We start from the raw sequence: 16,130 nt of genomic DNA on the forward strand, positions 1-16,130 counted from the left end.
GCCATAAATACATTGAATATATGAAATGCAGGCAAAGAGAAACTTCTAGACTTCCACTCTAGACAAGTTTAGCAACATACATATTAATTTTGCCATATGAGACTCCATTTGACTAATAAATAAAGCTGGATCCTACTAACTCTTCGCAATGTAAATGTTCAGGGTCCTTTTTCATGTGGACAATGTCTGTTTCTGGAAACGATGACATCAGTAGGCCTATGTTCAGTGTATTACAGGAGAAGGGCAATGGAAATTTAGATGGGAGACACCAAAAATAAACATCAGGTGTACAAATAATAAACTTTGTTTGGAGAAGTGTTGTCAGAACTCATCTAAATGACTCTCTCAAGTAGAGACTATTACTTGTAATACAAATAAGAGCAACAGAGAAAAAGTTTTCTACATTTGTCATTCTATCAAATTCTAGAGACAGGTTCAGTTAAAGTACTTCCTCCAAAAAGTACTTCCTCCTACGTCAGCCTGTGAATAGGTCCTTCAGTTGAACTCTGTGATTACTTTAAATGCCCTATAGATAACTGGTAGAATTTTAAATGATTTAGAAGTCTAAATCCCACTGAAAGCCATTTTATGAATGGGTACTTAATTTACCTTTTTCATCTTTGTTTTAAAATAGTGTGGTAGTTATAGGTTGGTTATTGAGAGTCATTGTTTACATAATGACCGTTAAAAATATAGAGGTCTCCTCCAGAAAAGAAACATTCTTTTGACACTGAAGTGCTTCTTAATTGGAATAATGTGAAATTTTCCTTTTTTGAGAAACAAGTGCAATCTGCTATATGTGTTTTTTCAATGCCAGGTCTGGTTGGTAATTGAAAAGATAAATTACAGCTTCTAGTGTTGATTCCAATCTTATTTCAAAGTTGAGTTGCATGCCATGTACAGTACTGGTTTTAGTCCCAGATGATTTTGGCCATGCTAGAACCCTCAGTAATTTTTGTTATAGTTTATCACACACTTTTGCTTTGAATAATTAAGGCATGTTTCTAGTCTGTCTTGAATTACTGTCCAATGTTTCAAACAATATCTTGTAGACAAAAGTTGGTTGATAATAAGGGGCAATTTTATGTCAGCACCAATGGGTTTTAATAGCTGGGTTCCTCAAATATCTACTGTATTCCTAGTGTTGGTTGATGTATATATGAGGTCACTCAGTGGTAATTATTTTTTAATCCCATATAAAATATATGGGGTTTTCAGATGAATACAAATAAATTAATCCAAAATGAAGGAACTTCATAACTGTGTAATTATTTATCATTAATTAGATAATTCAAGAATGAATATAATTGTGATGACTGCTAAAGAAATTTTTCTCCAATGCGTTGAGTAAAAAATGCAAAATCTTAATATTTTGTGGTGTTTTAATAACTGTTTTTCATAACAATTTATTATTTATCATTTATTAATTTTGAATGACCAAAATGTGCTAAGAACTGCATAAACATATAAGAGACATTCCTTGCAAAAAATTAATAAGTTAAAAAAAAAAATATGAGGGAAAAGAGAAAGGAGAGAGGGTATACAGTAAACTTCCGATAATCCAGCACCTTTAGGACCCAGGGGGTGCCGGATTATCAAATTTGCCGGACTATCGGAAGGGGGGCTATGAGGGGTCTGGGATGGGGGGGGATGCCACCCCAAATCTCTCATAGCCCCTCCTTCCGATAGTCCGGCTCTGTCCCAGGCGCGACCCCAATTCAGCCGCTGCTGGTCAGTTTCAGCAGCAGCTGAATCGGGGCGCCTGCAGCAGAGCAGCTGGAGTGCTGCAGGTTGGTCCGGTAGCGCCGACCTTTGATGCGGCGAGACCAACCCAGCAGCACCCCAGCTGCTCTTGGGGACGCCTGGGGCAGAGCAGCTGGGGTGCTGCCGGGTTGGTCCCGCAGCGCCGCTCCTCGGCGCTACTGGACCAACCCGGCAGCACCCCAGCTGTTCTACCCTAGGTGTCCCCAAGTCAGCCGCTGCTGATACTGATCAGCAGCTGACTCCAGGAAGCCCGAGGCACAGCTGCTGTGCCTCGGGCTTCCTGGAGTCAGCCGCTGGTCAGTTTCAGCAGCGGCTGAATCCTGATGCCTGGGACAGAGCAGGTGGGGCGCTGCTGGGTTGGTCTGGTAGTGCCAACCCTTGGCGCTGCGAGACCAACCCCGCAGCATCCCAGCTGCTCTGTCCCAGGTGTACCCAAGTCAGCCGCTGCTGAAACTGATCAGGGGCTGATTCCAGGAATCCCAGGGCAGAGCAGCTCTGCCTCGGGCTTCCTGGAGTCAGCCGCTGGTCAGTTTTAGCAGCGGCTGAATTGGGGAAGCTGGGGGCAGAGCAGCTCCAATGGTACAGCTGCCCGGAGCACTTCCCGGTTCCTGATGGTGCCGGACCATCAGATGCCGGACCATCGGAGTTTTACTGTAGTATTAAGATTATGGAACAGAGCTTAGTAATTAAGTGACACATGTACATGCTTTTTAAAACTTTTTCCTATTCTGTTTTTACGTTTAAAATTAACATTTTTTTAAAAGTGCATAAAAGTTAAACCAAGAGGATGTTTCAGCTGTATGTCTTGTCCCATTTGAATATACATTTTTTTTTTTAGGGAAGTGTGAACAAATGGGATACTCTAGAGGATGGATGTTCCGCTCAGATTCATAATGCAGTATTGGATCAAACCAAGCTGGAATTACAGTTACTTAATTATCTTGATCAAAATTGGAAAAGCGAGTACCATATAAGAACTAATCAGCAAGAAATTGGCTTTATCACATTCTCTTCCAACACTGAACTGGATAAGACAGAGTTAGATATTGCTGTTCATGTAACCTACACAACTGGACAAATGATCATAGCAATTCACAGTCCATATTGGATGGTAAATAAAACTGGACGAATGCTGCAATACAAAGCTGATGGCATTCATCGGAAGCATCCTCCTGACTACAAAAAGCCACTTCTTTTTTCTTTCCAGCCTAAAAATTTCTTCCAAAATAACAAGGTACTGTAAATGAATTTTATTAAGGAACTGACAGCTAAGTGAAATTAGTTATCCTTTCTTTAAGAACTGAAAGTTTTTCAGAACTTTGAAAACTGACAGCTGAAAATGTAGTACAGTAGACTTCTAATAATCTGGCACCTTTTGGACATAGGTGGTGCCGGATTATCAGATTTGCCAAAGAATCAGGAGGTCCGGTACAGCTGCACAGCTTACCAGCTGGCCAGGACACAATCTCCCTGTCTCTCCCCTCCCCTTTCCTCTTCACATCCTGCTCCCCCTCCTCTCCCCTTTCCCCTTAGCTGAAGCAAAACTCTCTTCTCCATACTGTAATTTGATTCCACTCCCTCCCCCCCTTCCTCCACCTTATGCTCCCTCTGTTTACAGCCAGCACCTGTGCTGAGCGGCAGGCTTTTTAATCAGATGGTCAGGAGCTCTTGGCATTTTGATGCTGGCGTATCGGGAGTGCCGAACAGTTGGATGCCGGACTATCGGAGTTTTACTGCAATAAAGTTTATTATATTTACTAGTTATCTTGAAATTAGTACATTTGTGCACCGAGATTAGAGGATTTTTTTTAATACCACATTTTGAGATTTTCTAAGGAGATGAGAAATAACCTATTTTTAGATTGTAAATGAAGCATGAAAATAGAAACTGAAAAATCATTTTAAGGTATGATGTATTATATGGAGTTTCATTTAAAAGAAAAATGTTAATCAACAATTGCCATCATGGTACTGGAGATACTGCAGGCATTTCTGTATTTTTGGAGGAGACAGGTGCCAGATCTCACTTTGAGAACTTGCACTTGCCACTGAAAGTGAAAACTGAAGATGATCAGTACTTTCTGTGATTTATCACTGCCTGTGGTCTCTTGGATATAACAATTAAGATAGCAACCATTGGTAAATGGTATAAATGGAAGGGCCAAGATGCCCAAATCTAAGATAAGTTCCATTATGCTGGCCTCTGCTCCAAACAGCTTTCAGTCTAAAGGCTCTGATCCTTCAAGCTAATCTCTGCGAGTGCAACAATTTGTACATGTAAATCATCTTTAAGATCAAGGTTTAACTGAAGATAAGAAATTTTGTGCAAAAGTCTAGATTTTGTCTATCAACTTGGTTGAAAAATAAGCAGAGCAAAACACTAGTACAAATTAAATATGTTCAAACTGAAAACACTGTGTGTGTGTTTAACATTTTTAAGGCTACTACTGAAGTGAAAGATGGTTGTAACAAGGAATTAAGGCATCCTAGAAATGGAAAGGGATGTGTGTGTGTTTGTGTGTGTGTGTGTGTGTGTGTGTGTGTGTGTGTGTGTGTTTTTAAATTGGGTGACGATAATTAGATAAGATTGATACAGCTTTTTGATGTTTTTAAGGGATTACTTGGCAATTTGTTTAAGCTTGGAACCCACTATTAAAATGATTAGGTATTTGTAATCCTGATCGTAAACTTTGCCATGATGAGAACATACCAGAGAGAGAGAAAATGAGAACCACATGACATTATAATTTCTGTATGCCTCAACTAAATGATGAACAAAATCTTAGATATTAATCTGTAGTTTTTTACCTTTGTCTCTCTTTTTTTCTCCTTTTTTATCTTCCTCTTTTTTTCTTCTGACTTAGCTAGTTAAGACAAATCTGCCTTTTATAATACTGTGATGGGTCTGTGACCTAAAAGCAAGCTAAAGTAACACTTTAAACAGTTAGATTTTATTAAAAGTTTACTGTTTCTTGGAGTGGTTATTAAGATTATGATCTTTGCATGTAATTTCTTGGAAAATAATTAAAAAGCGAGGGAGACTGTGTGAGAGAAGTATTTTCTGGTTTTACTATTTTTTCTTTTTCCTTTTTATTTTTATGGGTTTTTTTAAGTCTTAAGACCATTTGATATGATTTTTTGCCAAAAATAGGACAGCTATAACACCACATTTTATATTAAGTACTGTCAAACAGTTTAAATATATATAGCCAGAGGAAAAGGGAATATGGGAAATTTGTTAAAAATAGTTTTACTTAACCTTTCAGACCACAAATCAGGACACATACCTACTCAGAGCAAAGCTTAAGCAGATGCTTAATGTAAAGCTGTGCAATAGTGTTGCTTAAAAGGTTAACATATTTTAGTACTGGTTGTTGTTATGGGTGATAAGTTGACACAAAATTGCAATTTATTGGTTAATGTTGTAAGAGATGATAATTTTAAATTACCTTAAGCCTTGTTTTGAAAACTGCTTTATTAATACAATAGATATTACAAGATTGCATAAATGTGCATGTGGATTTAAAGAAACACTGATGTAAAGAAGTCAAAGATAACAAAGAAGATCAGAAGATATGATTGTTTATAAATCTGGCTATTTTAAATATATTTCATTCATTTTCATAATCTAAAAAAAATTATTTTTACAGGTGCAGCTTATGGTAACTGACAGTGAACTGTCTGATCCGTTTTCTCTTGATACTGTTGGCAGTCATGGTTCTGTTAAATGTAAGAGTCACAAAAAGGAGTACCAAGTGAGTATAATATGCATCTATCAAACTTCTATATGTCTAAAAATATAAAAAAATCAAATGACTAAAATTTTAAACAATTTCCTTCATTCACAGGTTGGTGTCACCATCAATAACAGCAGTTTTAATATTACAAGAATTGTAACTTTCACCCCCTTTTTTATGGTAACAAACAGAAGCAAATATACTTTAGAAGTAGCCGAAGAAAGCAGTGAAAAATGGATTCCTGTCACTTTTCAGCAGGTAGATTTTTAAAAATCAAACCCTAAATATTTGAACTGTACACAGTTTCTCAAATTTTCAATTTTCATTTCCCACGCAGGTTGTCTTAATATTTTTGTGTTATACTGTTTAATGATTATGCAGAAATCTGAGGGCCTGATTTTCATATACTATTCAATGGAAGTAAGGATCTTACTTGAAGCCAAGTTGTAGCTTACCTTGAATGGCAGGGCAAGATTAGAAGGAGGCTTATGGCACATCCTAGTCACATCACAGGTAGCAGCCCTGGAGAAGCAGTCCTCTGAGAGCTTCTACATTCTCCTCCTTTCCCCCACAAAAATGAATGGGGAGTAGGTGCAGACTTGTTTCGTTTCCTCTTATGGTTGTGATGGTTTAGTTGTGCTGACATGTTGGGCAATGTGCAGTTTACTCCCTTCTCAAAGCAGCAGAACAATGAGTGTCATATTTTCCTTATGGATTGGTCTGAGTACGGTTATGCTTAAATAAGAGTATTAGAATATGGCTTAATGAATTGTAACCATATCTTACAACTGTTGCATGTAGAGTTCATGATTACAAAAGAAAAATAACAATTGAATATAAAATTGTTAAACCACCATTTTTCATAAACAACATGGGAATTACCACACTGGATCAAGGTGGAGGTCTGTCCTTTTAAGTAATCTTTCCATGGCAATGGCCAGAGCTAGATGCCCCAAGGAGTTTATTAAAGGAAAATATCTTCTTGACCTTCTATCAATTAGATTATTTTTTGCCTTGAAGAATGAGGGTGTATTTCCGTTCTAAGTTTCTACGTTTTTCTAAATCCTGTTTGATTTAACAGCTTTTTCTCATTATCTGTACAGATATCTTTTTTTATGAATACTACTAAGCTCTTTGGATTGGTGATATCTAATGACAATAAGCTAGATGGAGTACATTGTGTAAACGATATTTTTTTAGTTTAAATTTTCTGCCTTTCAGTTGAATTAAATATCCCCTTGTTGTTGTGATTAGAGAATAAGTAGGTTTATTTATCTTTTTGTATTTCTTCAGAATTCATTATATTGTTATATTCTATACATGGATATGTTCTCTCTTATTCACATCTCCCTAAACTGAAGACTCCTGGTCTTTTCAGTCTTTCTAAATAGAGAAAAAAGAAAAGAACATGTCTGTTGTTTCTTTTTAAGAAAGAAAAATTAGAACTCCACGGCATTCCAATTTTAAATCCTTATTGAATTGTGACTCCGAGACCCACTTCAAAAGGATTCGTATGTTGCTAGTTAATCTATCCCAAGAGTAGGAATATTCACAGAACACAGAGAAAGAAATTAAGATTAATGACCTGTAGCCAGAGTTCTCTAAGATGGACTGCATATGCATACTCCTCTCCATCTTTCCTATCTTCCTTAGGGGTCATAATTAACAAAGGATTTGAGGTGACAAGGGAAGAAACTGAGGCAGCCAGAGTATAATTCTCCTTTTTCTTCCCTTGCCTCTGAATATTCATAAACAGTATGATGAGTGACATGTGAGTGTTCCAAATATTCAATCATAGTTAAGGTTCTGTCCAAGCTGCTCTGGTGAAAGCATCTTAAGTGTGGTAGTATGCAGAGTCCACCTTGAAAAAACCTTGTTGCAGGTGAGTAATCTTCAATTTTAATGAAAAATGTCAAAATTTGTAGCTGCTCAGCCACGTCAGTCTCAAGTTTTTCCAAATATCTACAGTACCTAGTTCTGAGCTCACTTGTTGCTCTCTAACTTGTTAGATTATACCAGCTCCTTCTTTTTTGACATGTGGCTCTGACACTGCCTCATTTTCTTTGTCACAGCTAGACCCAGTCCCCTCTAGATGGTCACCAGTCTGTAAGTGGACCAAACATGTGGGCTCTACATGTTTTTAGCTCTTGTTTTCTAGAGTGAATTGACAGTCACAGGCGGCTTGTCTGAATTTTTCCTTGATATGTTGGGATGTTATGTCTAGTTCTGCAAGGTCCTTTATACCAGTGCCTCTAACTTCCTGTGTCCTCAGTTGCTTATGCATGCTCCCAAAGGGTTTCCTACCTAGTTGTGGGCACCCTGGCTTCTAGTTTAACTCCTTCAGAGACAAGACAGCATGCAAACAAAGAACATAGCCTTTAGCAAAGGAATTTCTTAACCAGAGTCACTTCAGTGCTTTTTAATAATAAAGTTAGAGATGTTTGTAAAATAACTAATGTACTGAAACATTGTCACTCTCCACTAGTCATAACTTACCCCTTCTGTGATTCTGAGGTTTTGTCAGCATTTCAAGGTGGGCGGTTTGTCCTGCTTTCTCCATCTCCAGGAGGTTCTTCTTTTCACATCATGATGAACAGCTTCCTGTCGTACGGTAGTTACCCCTTCTTAAATACAGTCTCTCTTACTTTCACTCTGTGTTCAGGCTGAGAAGCTATAGCTCCAATAGCCATGTTGATGCCCCTGTCTAGAAAATTCCCTGTCCTGGTGTTAGGCCAGCAGTTGAGACACAGTCCAAGTTGATGGCTCTACATTGTTCTGTGATAGGATGGATAGATTCAGACATCCCTTGGAACACAGTAGAAAATTGAGTTCCTTGTGTAAAATGAAGATTTGAGTTTGACATGGTCAAATCCCACTCAATCACATTTCTTGCCTATGAAGATGACTTTTGAATATGCATGCTCTGTGGCTAAGATTAGTGCAAAAAAGTTTGTCTAGTTTTTCACAAAGTCCTTTTTATTCTTATCGCTACCATTATTCTGTTTTGCAGTTTTCCTGCTGCTGATATATGAAATAAATAGGTTTCAAACTTGTCTGTTTTGGGTTGTTTAATCTTCAGATTGCCTCTTTGCTTTCCTAATTTCCATCTTACCGTTGACCTTTCCATCTTTCCATTTTACCTTTAATAGATGATGATCCTTTTTGTTAGCTTCATGAGTGTGAATTTCCATGGTCTGTAGCATTCCTGTTTAACTTAAATAGCCTAATCAGTCTTACTATTTCACTTTTGTTTTTCTTGTCTTCCTGCTTCCTGGGTCTAAGAATCTGTGGGAGAGGGAACTTGATGGCATGGTAAGTTAGTGATCTAGCCCTTCACCATTGGAGATTTGAGTTAAGATTGCTGTAAGATCACACACAATTGATCATGCTGGTCTCATCCTAGTAGTACACTTCATATGTTCCCTTTGGAGATGTGCATTTGGGATTATCAGATCATATAGATAGCATTTAAAAGGAGAGAGTTCTATGGCCAACCTTGTCTAATATCTGTCCTAACAGTCTCTGGCTCTAACTTAGGCTTTCCTTCCATAATAACTAAATTCACCCTAAATTTTAAAAGTATGTTTTTTAAAAATCAAAATGTGCATGTGACTCAAGACCTCATTGCTATTCCTAGTTTTATCAGTGACCTTCTGTAAGATCTTGGGCAAGATCTTTCATTGGCTCTTTTTCCCCTCTCCCTCTTTGTTTGTATTTTCTATTTGAACATAAGATCTTTGTCTCTTATGTGATTGTGAGATCTAGTACAGTGGGTCTATGATCTCGAGACCTTTATGCTCTACTGAACTGTAAATAAATAATGTACTGCAACTGCAGTTGTATGATGAAAAAGTCCATTGACAAACAGGAATGAATTAAACTGGAAACAAAACATGCAGTATTTAATTAAGGAAAAGGCAAGTCTAATATTAATTGACCTTATTATACATTATATGCACAATTGAAAAATGTTTAAAAAAAAGAGTGTGTGAGACATTGCTAATAAAGAGCAAACTTGCAGGGTTCGATTTAATTGCACAGTCCTTCAACAGAATCAGTATTATATTGATACCCAACTTAATTTGCTTATTTAGGGGTTGAATGTATAATACTAGATTTAACATTATACTAAAGTAAGATTTTTGGCATTAAATGTTCCTATTGAAACTAATGAATAATTCATGTATTTTATAAGAGATACTGAACTACTTAAATTAGAATAGGTTTGTGCACACTAATAGTTCACATTGGTTATTCTTTTTGATGTCACGCTTGTGCACCAGCTTTCAAGAATATGTAGCTGGGACCTCCTCGGAAATAAGGGGAGAGAAATACCTGATCTCATGTTAAATGGACTAAATTGGAAACTGGTGGTTAAGTGCCAGGGCTTTCTTAATATACTCTAAATTTCAATTCAGTTTTCCATTACGAGTCCTGTTCTTTTAAAATGCTATATGCATTAGCCTCCTTTCTTTTTTTTTTACGTTAGCTCCTCACTCCTGCCTTCTTTCCATGCTCTTGCTCTAGCTTACATGTCCTGTGTTCCTCTCAATTTATCTTTTTTAGATTAGGTACTATTTAGGAAATCCTAATAGAGTTCCTAATTCATTTTACAATAGTTAAGATGAAAGTGGTTTTAAAAATAATGTTTGTGTGTGTGTGTGCTCTTGAGCACTGTAAGGGGCTGAGACTACAGCCTCTGATGTTGATCAGTACTGTCCCATTGTTTCTCCATATCCATCTTCTGTCTCTTGCCTGATACTTGCTCTGTAAATTCTTTAAGGTAGGGGTTGCCCTTGCCCTGTGCTTGTACAACATGTAGCAAAATGGGTTCTTGGTCCTTGATTAGGGCACCTTGATGATGTAATATAAATAATAGAAAAAATAAAAATGCTATTTGAGAGCTGCATAACAATTTTTTATTCTGATTTTTATTCATTTGACTATAATATTTATTATTTTATTCTAGTGCATTCCCTTTTGGCCTGAAAGGGATTCAAATAAATTGCTGATTAGAGTTGAAAACTCTGACATTCCTCCCAAGATGATCTGTTTTAAGAAGCAAGAAAACTGTACATTGCTGTATTTGGACAATAAGGTAAGTGATTTTTAATAGTTATAAAAGAGAGACAAATCCATACTCTACCCACTCCCATAGCAGAGAAAACCTCCACTTCCAAAAACAGCGAAGTACTCCAAATATATATAATCTTTATATATTTTGTAAAAAATGAATGTCAAAATTGAAATGTTGGCTTCATTTGCATTAGTTTCACACTTGTAGAACAGTACAGACTTCATTGGTGTTACTCCTGGTTTATAAATGAAATTCTATTTAAATGAAATCAGAATCAGGCCAATCCTATTTTCTGCCAGTGTTTGATCCTTTAATTATCTCATTCCTGGAAGCAGGTAGATAATGCTCCTTTTTATAAGTCTGCAGTTTTTCAATTTGCCTGTTCACTTTTTGCCCAGCGGTGAGTGACTTTGTTATCTTGATATGAGGTGACGGTAGAGGAAAAAGACTGTAAGCTAGATACTCAGCCAGTTAAAAGGTATGGTAGCAGCATTTAAGTCAGTGGAGCAATGCTCTTATATTCGAGCTGAGGATCTAGACCACAGTGTTAAGTACATTGTCAGAATTCCATAAAATGAACTATAACTTTTACCAATTTGTTTACTGTAACTGAATGGAGAAGTCATAAAAATGAAGGTGTGCTGCAGGACTGCTACCTGTTATGCAATTAGTGATTAACAGTGGGTTTGATTATTATTGCTGAATATTTTTTTTTCAGCTAAATTTTTAAACTCTGATGTGTTTAGGAAACATGAATACAGTTAGAGATTTGTGAAAATAAAGGCCCATATGCTTCTAAATGAATTTTCCATATAAAAGTGTTCTTTTGCGAGATAGGCTGTTTTGTATGTTTCAGTTTAGCGCTGGCTTATGTTAATTGGAAATATATAAAATGTTACAAATAACCAGTTTATAACAATAATGGTGGACAGTTACCCTGTTTGTAAATCTATCCCTTTTTTTCGTTTTGTGTGGAGGGCTGTTGATTGTTATAATGAATTTTTTATATATTTCTGAACTTCCTACAGTGCATGTTTTATTACCTTGATGTTGCACAATATTGTAAAATGAAATAACGAGCTTTATTCACAGGCTTGATTATTACCCATGTTAGTTTACCTGGTAGAGTTAATCTTACTTCTGCCTAAAAAGATAGTTATAGTATAGTGTTCTTCAGCTTTTTGGGGGAGAAGATTAGATACTGACTTAACAAAAGCCTATTGCTGATAGCAGAATATACAAACTCATCAAACATACCATGAAGTTTAAATGATCCAGTCGAGGAAAGGGTTGCGCACTCAACAAATAATTGAGAGCGTAGAATGCCCACGTAGTTTTGTGACACTAAATGCGACTTCACTTTCCTGATGTTAGAAATAGCATCAGGAAAATATACTAAAAGTAGATTAAAAGTGATGTTTGTGACCATAAGCTTTTTAATATTGTAAAAAGTAAATTATATTTTAAGCATTTAAAGGCTTATAACACCACAGATACTTACTATTATTTCATATCTCATAGCTTGGTGGCATTATAGTGGATGTTAACCTGACTGAACATTCTACAGTGATTACTTTATCAGATTATCATGATGGTGCAGCTCCATTTCTGTTAATTAATCATACCAAGGAAGAGATGATTGAGTATGGGCAGAGGTATGTATGCAGTCTTACTATATATTTTAAAAAATATGTCTGTCTTTCTGAGAGTCCATTTGTTCAAGAACGCCTCCTGGTATGCAGCTTCCTCTTATCATAACTTTAAAAAAGGTCAGGGTTTGTTTTTGCCAGGATAATGGGATGTGTGTGGAGTTCAGTTGTTTTGCATAAAATGGAAAGGGAGGGACCTGGAAGCAGGGCATTGTACTGCAGAATGACCACAGGGAGGAGGGCAGCAAGGGACCAGAGATGGGAAACAGGGTGGCTATAACTGCACTGGGCTAGCAGAGGTCAAGGGTGGAGAAAGAGACAACTATCTGCTATATATTTGAGTGTGTGTGTTTCTCTGCCCCTCAGTTGTGGGGGACATGCAATCTTCCCCTGGCTATGCCGTCTGGAGCTACAGCAGCCATGGACTGGCTCCAAGATGCTCCAGTGAGAGGGGGCTGGGATAGTCCTCTCTCCATATGGCAGCCTGCATACTGAACTCCTCATCCCCAGCCCTACCCCAGAACAAGTATTTAAATTAAGAGAAACAAAATTTATTTTAATTATGGACCCAAGCATCACTGGCTATAAATCTTCTAGTGTTCTACAATTCTCCATAGCGTAGAGTTGCAGGTTGAACATATATGATTGCATGTGTATATGTGCTTACAGTGAATGGGTTGCAAGTTCACATACATGTATAGGTGCTTATATATAAATTGTGTGTGAGAACAAGAATGTGCAATTTATAAACATCTAAGATTTCTATACTGTCTCAAAGAGCTGTGAAAAATCAGATGAAAAACAAAATATTCAGCATGTTCCATGAGGCAGAGGTGTACTCAAGGTTTGCAACACATGATATTCTGTTCATGTAATACTCTAATATAATGTATGTCGTGAGAGAACTTTATAAATTGGTATACACCTGAATTTGGAGTCTGCTGTTGCAAAATCTATAATCTTTTTTCTCATTTATTACATATTATATTTTTAGCCACTCTACATTTGCATATTCGTAAAACATACTACTTCAAGTGCTTGCTCATGTCCATTCAACAGAGGTGTGTGTGCTTACCACATGCACCAGTGCAAGAAGATTTTCCCTTACCCAGGCTCCTATGGGTATGCTATCAGTGCTCCCTGGAGTAGCGTGTCATGCCATGCTATATAGGGTGCTCCTGGGCCCTTCCCTACTCAGTTCCTTTTGCCTCCAGTGAAGGTGCTTGGAATACTGCTCCAGCCTTACCTGTAGTGTTAGTCATTTCCTCTATTTAGTTGTAAATAGTTTCTCTTTAGCCACTGTAGTTAATAACTAGTTAATCCTCTGTTGGGACTTAGCCTAGGGATGGGGCATTCCTCATTCTCCTGGCTTTAAAGCAAGTGCTGTGTGTTGCAGACTGTGCCAGTTAGCAACCCACATGCTGACTGTCTCTGTTGTGTAATTCTCTTAAACATCTCCTCCAAGTGCAAGATGATTTGCAGTTCTTTTTGCCCCAGGACAATAAGAGATAGGGGCATTCAGCTAAGGATGCTACTTGTGAAGTCTTCCTTAGAGCCACAAGAGCTGCACTTGGATTTGGCTCAGAGTACCTCGGACTCGATGTGGAGCGCCCCTCCAGTGCCAACTGGGCACAGGTGAAAGCTACTGTTTGCAAATAGGTCACTAATACACCAGTGCTCACCAAGTGCACAAGGACAGGTGGGCTTCTCGTAGCCTCACTGGTTTGGTGTGGGTCTCACTATGGAGTCCTCAATATCCTGTACCTTGGAGCACAGACTATTGGAGGCATGTACTCTACGGCCACAGTGGTGTCAGAGACAACACCACCAGGCACTATTCGCCTTCCACGGCAATGCTCCCCTCGGAACCACTAGTCACCACCACCAAGCAGCTCTGGTTCCTGTTACCCTCTTTAGAGGTCCAGATCCACATCCCAGCACTAGAGATTGCCATCCCTGAGTGCACATAGCTCTTCAAGTGATTGTAAGAGCCCTCTTTAGGCATCATACTTGGTCATTGAGATCACTGTCAGTACTGGGATCTCAGCACTGCAGGGAATGTAGTGCATGCTCCAGGTCATAGGCCTCCTCTAGTGTCCACTCAGCAGGTGCTATCTCAGCCTTCCTGCCTCTGGTGCAGTCCTCGGCACTGTGCCCAGAGCTATACCATTTCACACTATTTTTGAAATTTGAATAAAATTGACCAAACACAAATGGGGATTAAATGGAAACAAATATGAGCTATGAATAAGTTTTCCTAATACCTGCATGAGAAGTTCATTTATGTTGCTAATAAAATATTTTTTACATTTTTAAACATTATAATTCCACTAAGATGAACTATCCCACACTTTGTAAAATTATAAACATGTAATATAGATTTAATTACTCTTTAAATTTCCCACTTTTATAGTTTAAAAAAAACACCTGTATTAATATGTTCCAAGTAGAGTATTGCCAAGAATCAGGAAACCTAGTAGTGATAGATGGATATTATGAAAGTAAGAATAAATTAACAGGTACGAAATGTTGCAATTATTTGATTTATGTGTTAGATTTTCAGTTTGTGTAAGAGATCATTGAATGTTTATTGTTAATAATTATTTTGCAGTTCTCTCAATGTGATGGAAGATTCTCTTATGCCAAATAAAGCGGTATTGTATACCTGGGCTGATCCAGTAGGCTCTAGACAGTTGAAATGGAAATGTGGAAAGAAAGATGGAGAAGTAACGCATAAAGATGTATGTGTACTGCTTAACCTAATACAACTTTTACCAGTGGTCTCTTATGATATTGCATTTCTGTTAATTTTAGACCCCAATATTGCCTTTCTGATTATAATAATTATCAAAGCAGCTTTCTAGCAGAATCACTAGCAGACTAGTTGTACTTTATTTACAGACATTTTTTTCTAAAAAATTAGTAGTTTATTAAAATACCCATTGAAATGTATTACATGGCTAGGTATTCAAAAGTCAGATATTATGGTTGCCAGCCAAACTCAGTTCTTTCTCTTGTACTATGCACTGCAATAGCCTTTAAATTGCATGATCATGCTATCTCAACAAATAGAAAATACTCTGGCTTTGGTTTTTTTACAGTCTTTACATTCTTAGATACACACAGAAGATGGCATATATACGTGTGATGAGTTGGGTCACAGAAATTCCCTTGAGATTGTCACTTGATGTGCTGAAATACCACTGAGTCTGTCTGCCTTCTGGGGTGCCCCATCATTCTGTCCTGTTGAGTGAGACTCTCCTCTAGCAATGCAACAGAATTGGAGTCACTGCCCATAGCAGCGAAATAAAGACTCTGAGATTAGATCAGCTCTGCGAAGACTTAGTAAAAGGGTCTTGACACACCACCCATTTGCACAGCCCAAATAGGACCAGACCCCAGATAAATCTCTTTTACTCTGTATGAAGTTTTACACCAAGTAAGCTCATAATTTTTTCTCCCCCTTTGAGAGCTGCACAGGTGTTGTCCACACCCAGGTAGTAATTATTTACACTGAGTTTATTAATAAACAGAAGTGATTTTATTAAGTATAAAAATAGGATTTAAGTGTTTGCAAGTGATAGCAGACAAATCAAAGTAAGTTATTAAGCAAAATGAAACAAAACACACCAGTCTAGTGAAATACTGTTAAGAAACTCATTACATTCAGTTTCTTACCCTAACAGTAGTTATAATAATCTTTTCTTACAATCTGGGAAGCCTCCCAACTTGGTCCTGATCCTTCCCCATGTTCAGTCTTAGATATCTGTTTCCAGCAGCCATCTTGGGTGGTAAATTGGGGTGCTTTGGCATTTGGCAGCAGTTCCTATTATTTGGTTTCCTTTCTATATATAGGTTTTGCCTGATGCGAGAATCCTGTGTGTTCAGATCAAGCTTTTTTCA

The 16,130-nt window shown here is 37.6% G+C and overlaps 1 protein-coding gene across 5 annotated transcripts in view; it reads left to right on the plus strand.

The window, feature by feature from the left end:
* The window catches only part of VPS13A (vacuolar protein sorting 13 homolog A), a 291,281-nt gene that overhangs the window by 174,770 nt on the left and 100,381 nt on the right, over positions 1–16,130 (plus strand). For all 5 annotated transcript variants that reach the window (XR_012904696.2, XR_012904698.2, XM_006122479.5 and 2 more), the window contains 6 exons: positions 2,603–2,998; positions 5,415–5,519; positions 5,613–5,759; positions 10,471–10,599; positions 12,100–12,233; positions 14,839–14,968. Coding sequence is in view for 3 of the 5 variants with exons in the window: in XM_006122479.5 (XP_006122541.3) it covers positions 2,603–2,998; positions 5,415–5,519; positions 5,613–5,759; positions 10,471–10,599; positions 12,100–12,233; positions 14,839–14,968 (1,041 nt within the window). In the remaining 2 variants the exon portion in view is untranslated. The remainder of the gene's footprint in view (positions 1–2,602; positions 2,999–5,414; positions 5,520–5,612; positions 5,760–10,470; positions 10,600–12,099; positions 12,234–14,838; positions 14,969–16,130) is intronic.

Source organism: Pelodiscus sinensis, chromosome 6 (assembly GCF_052426305.1).
Source record: "Pelodiscus sinensis isolate ZL-2025 chromosome 6, ASM5242630v1, whole genome shotgun sequence".
Classification (NCBI taxonomy): domain Eukaryota; kingdom Metazoa; phylum Chordata; order Testudines; family Trionychidae; genus Pelodiscus; species Pelodiscus sinensis.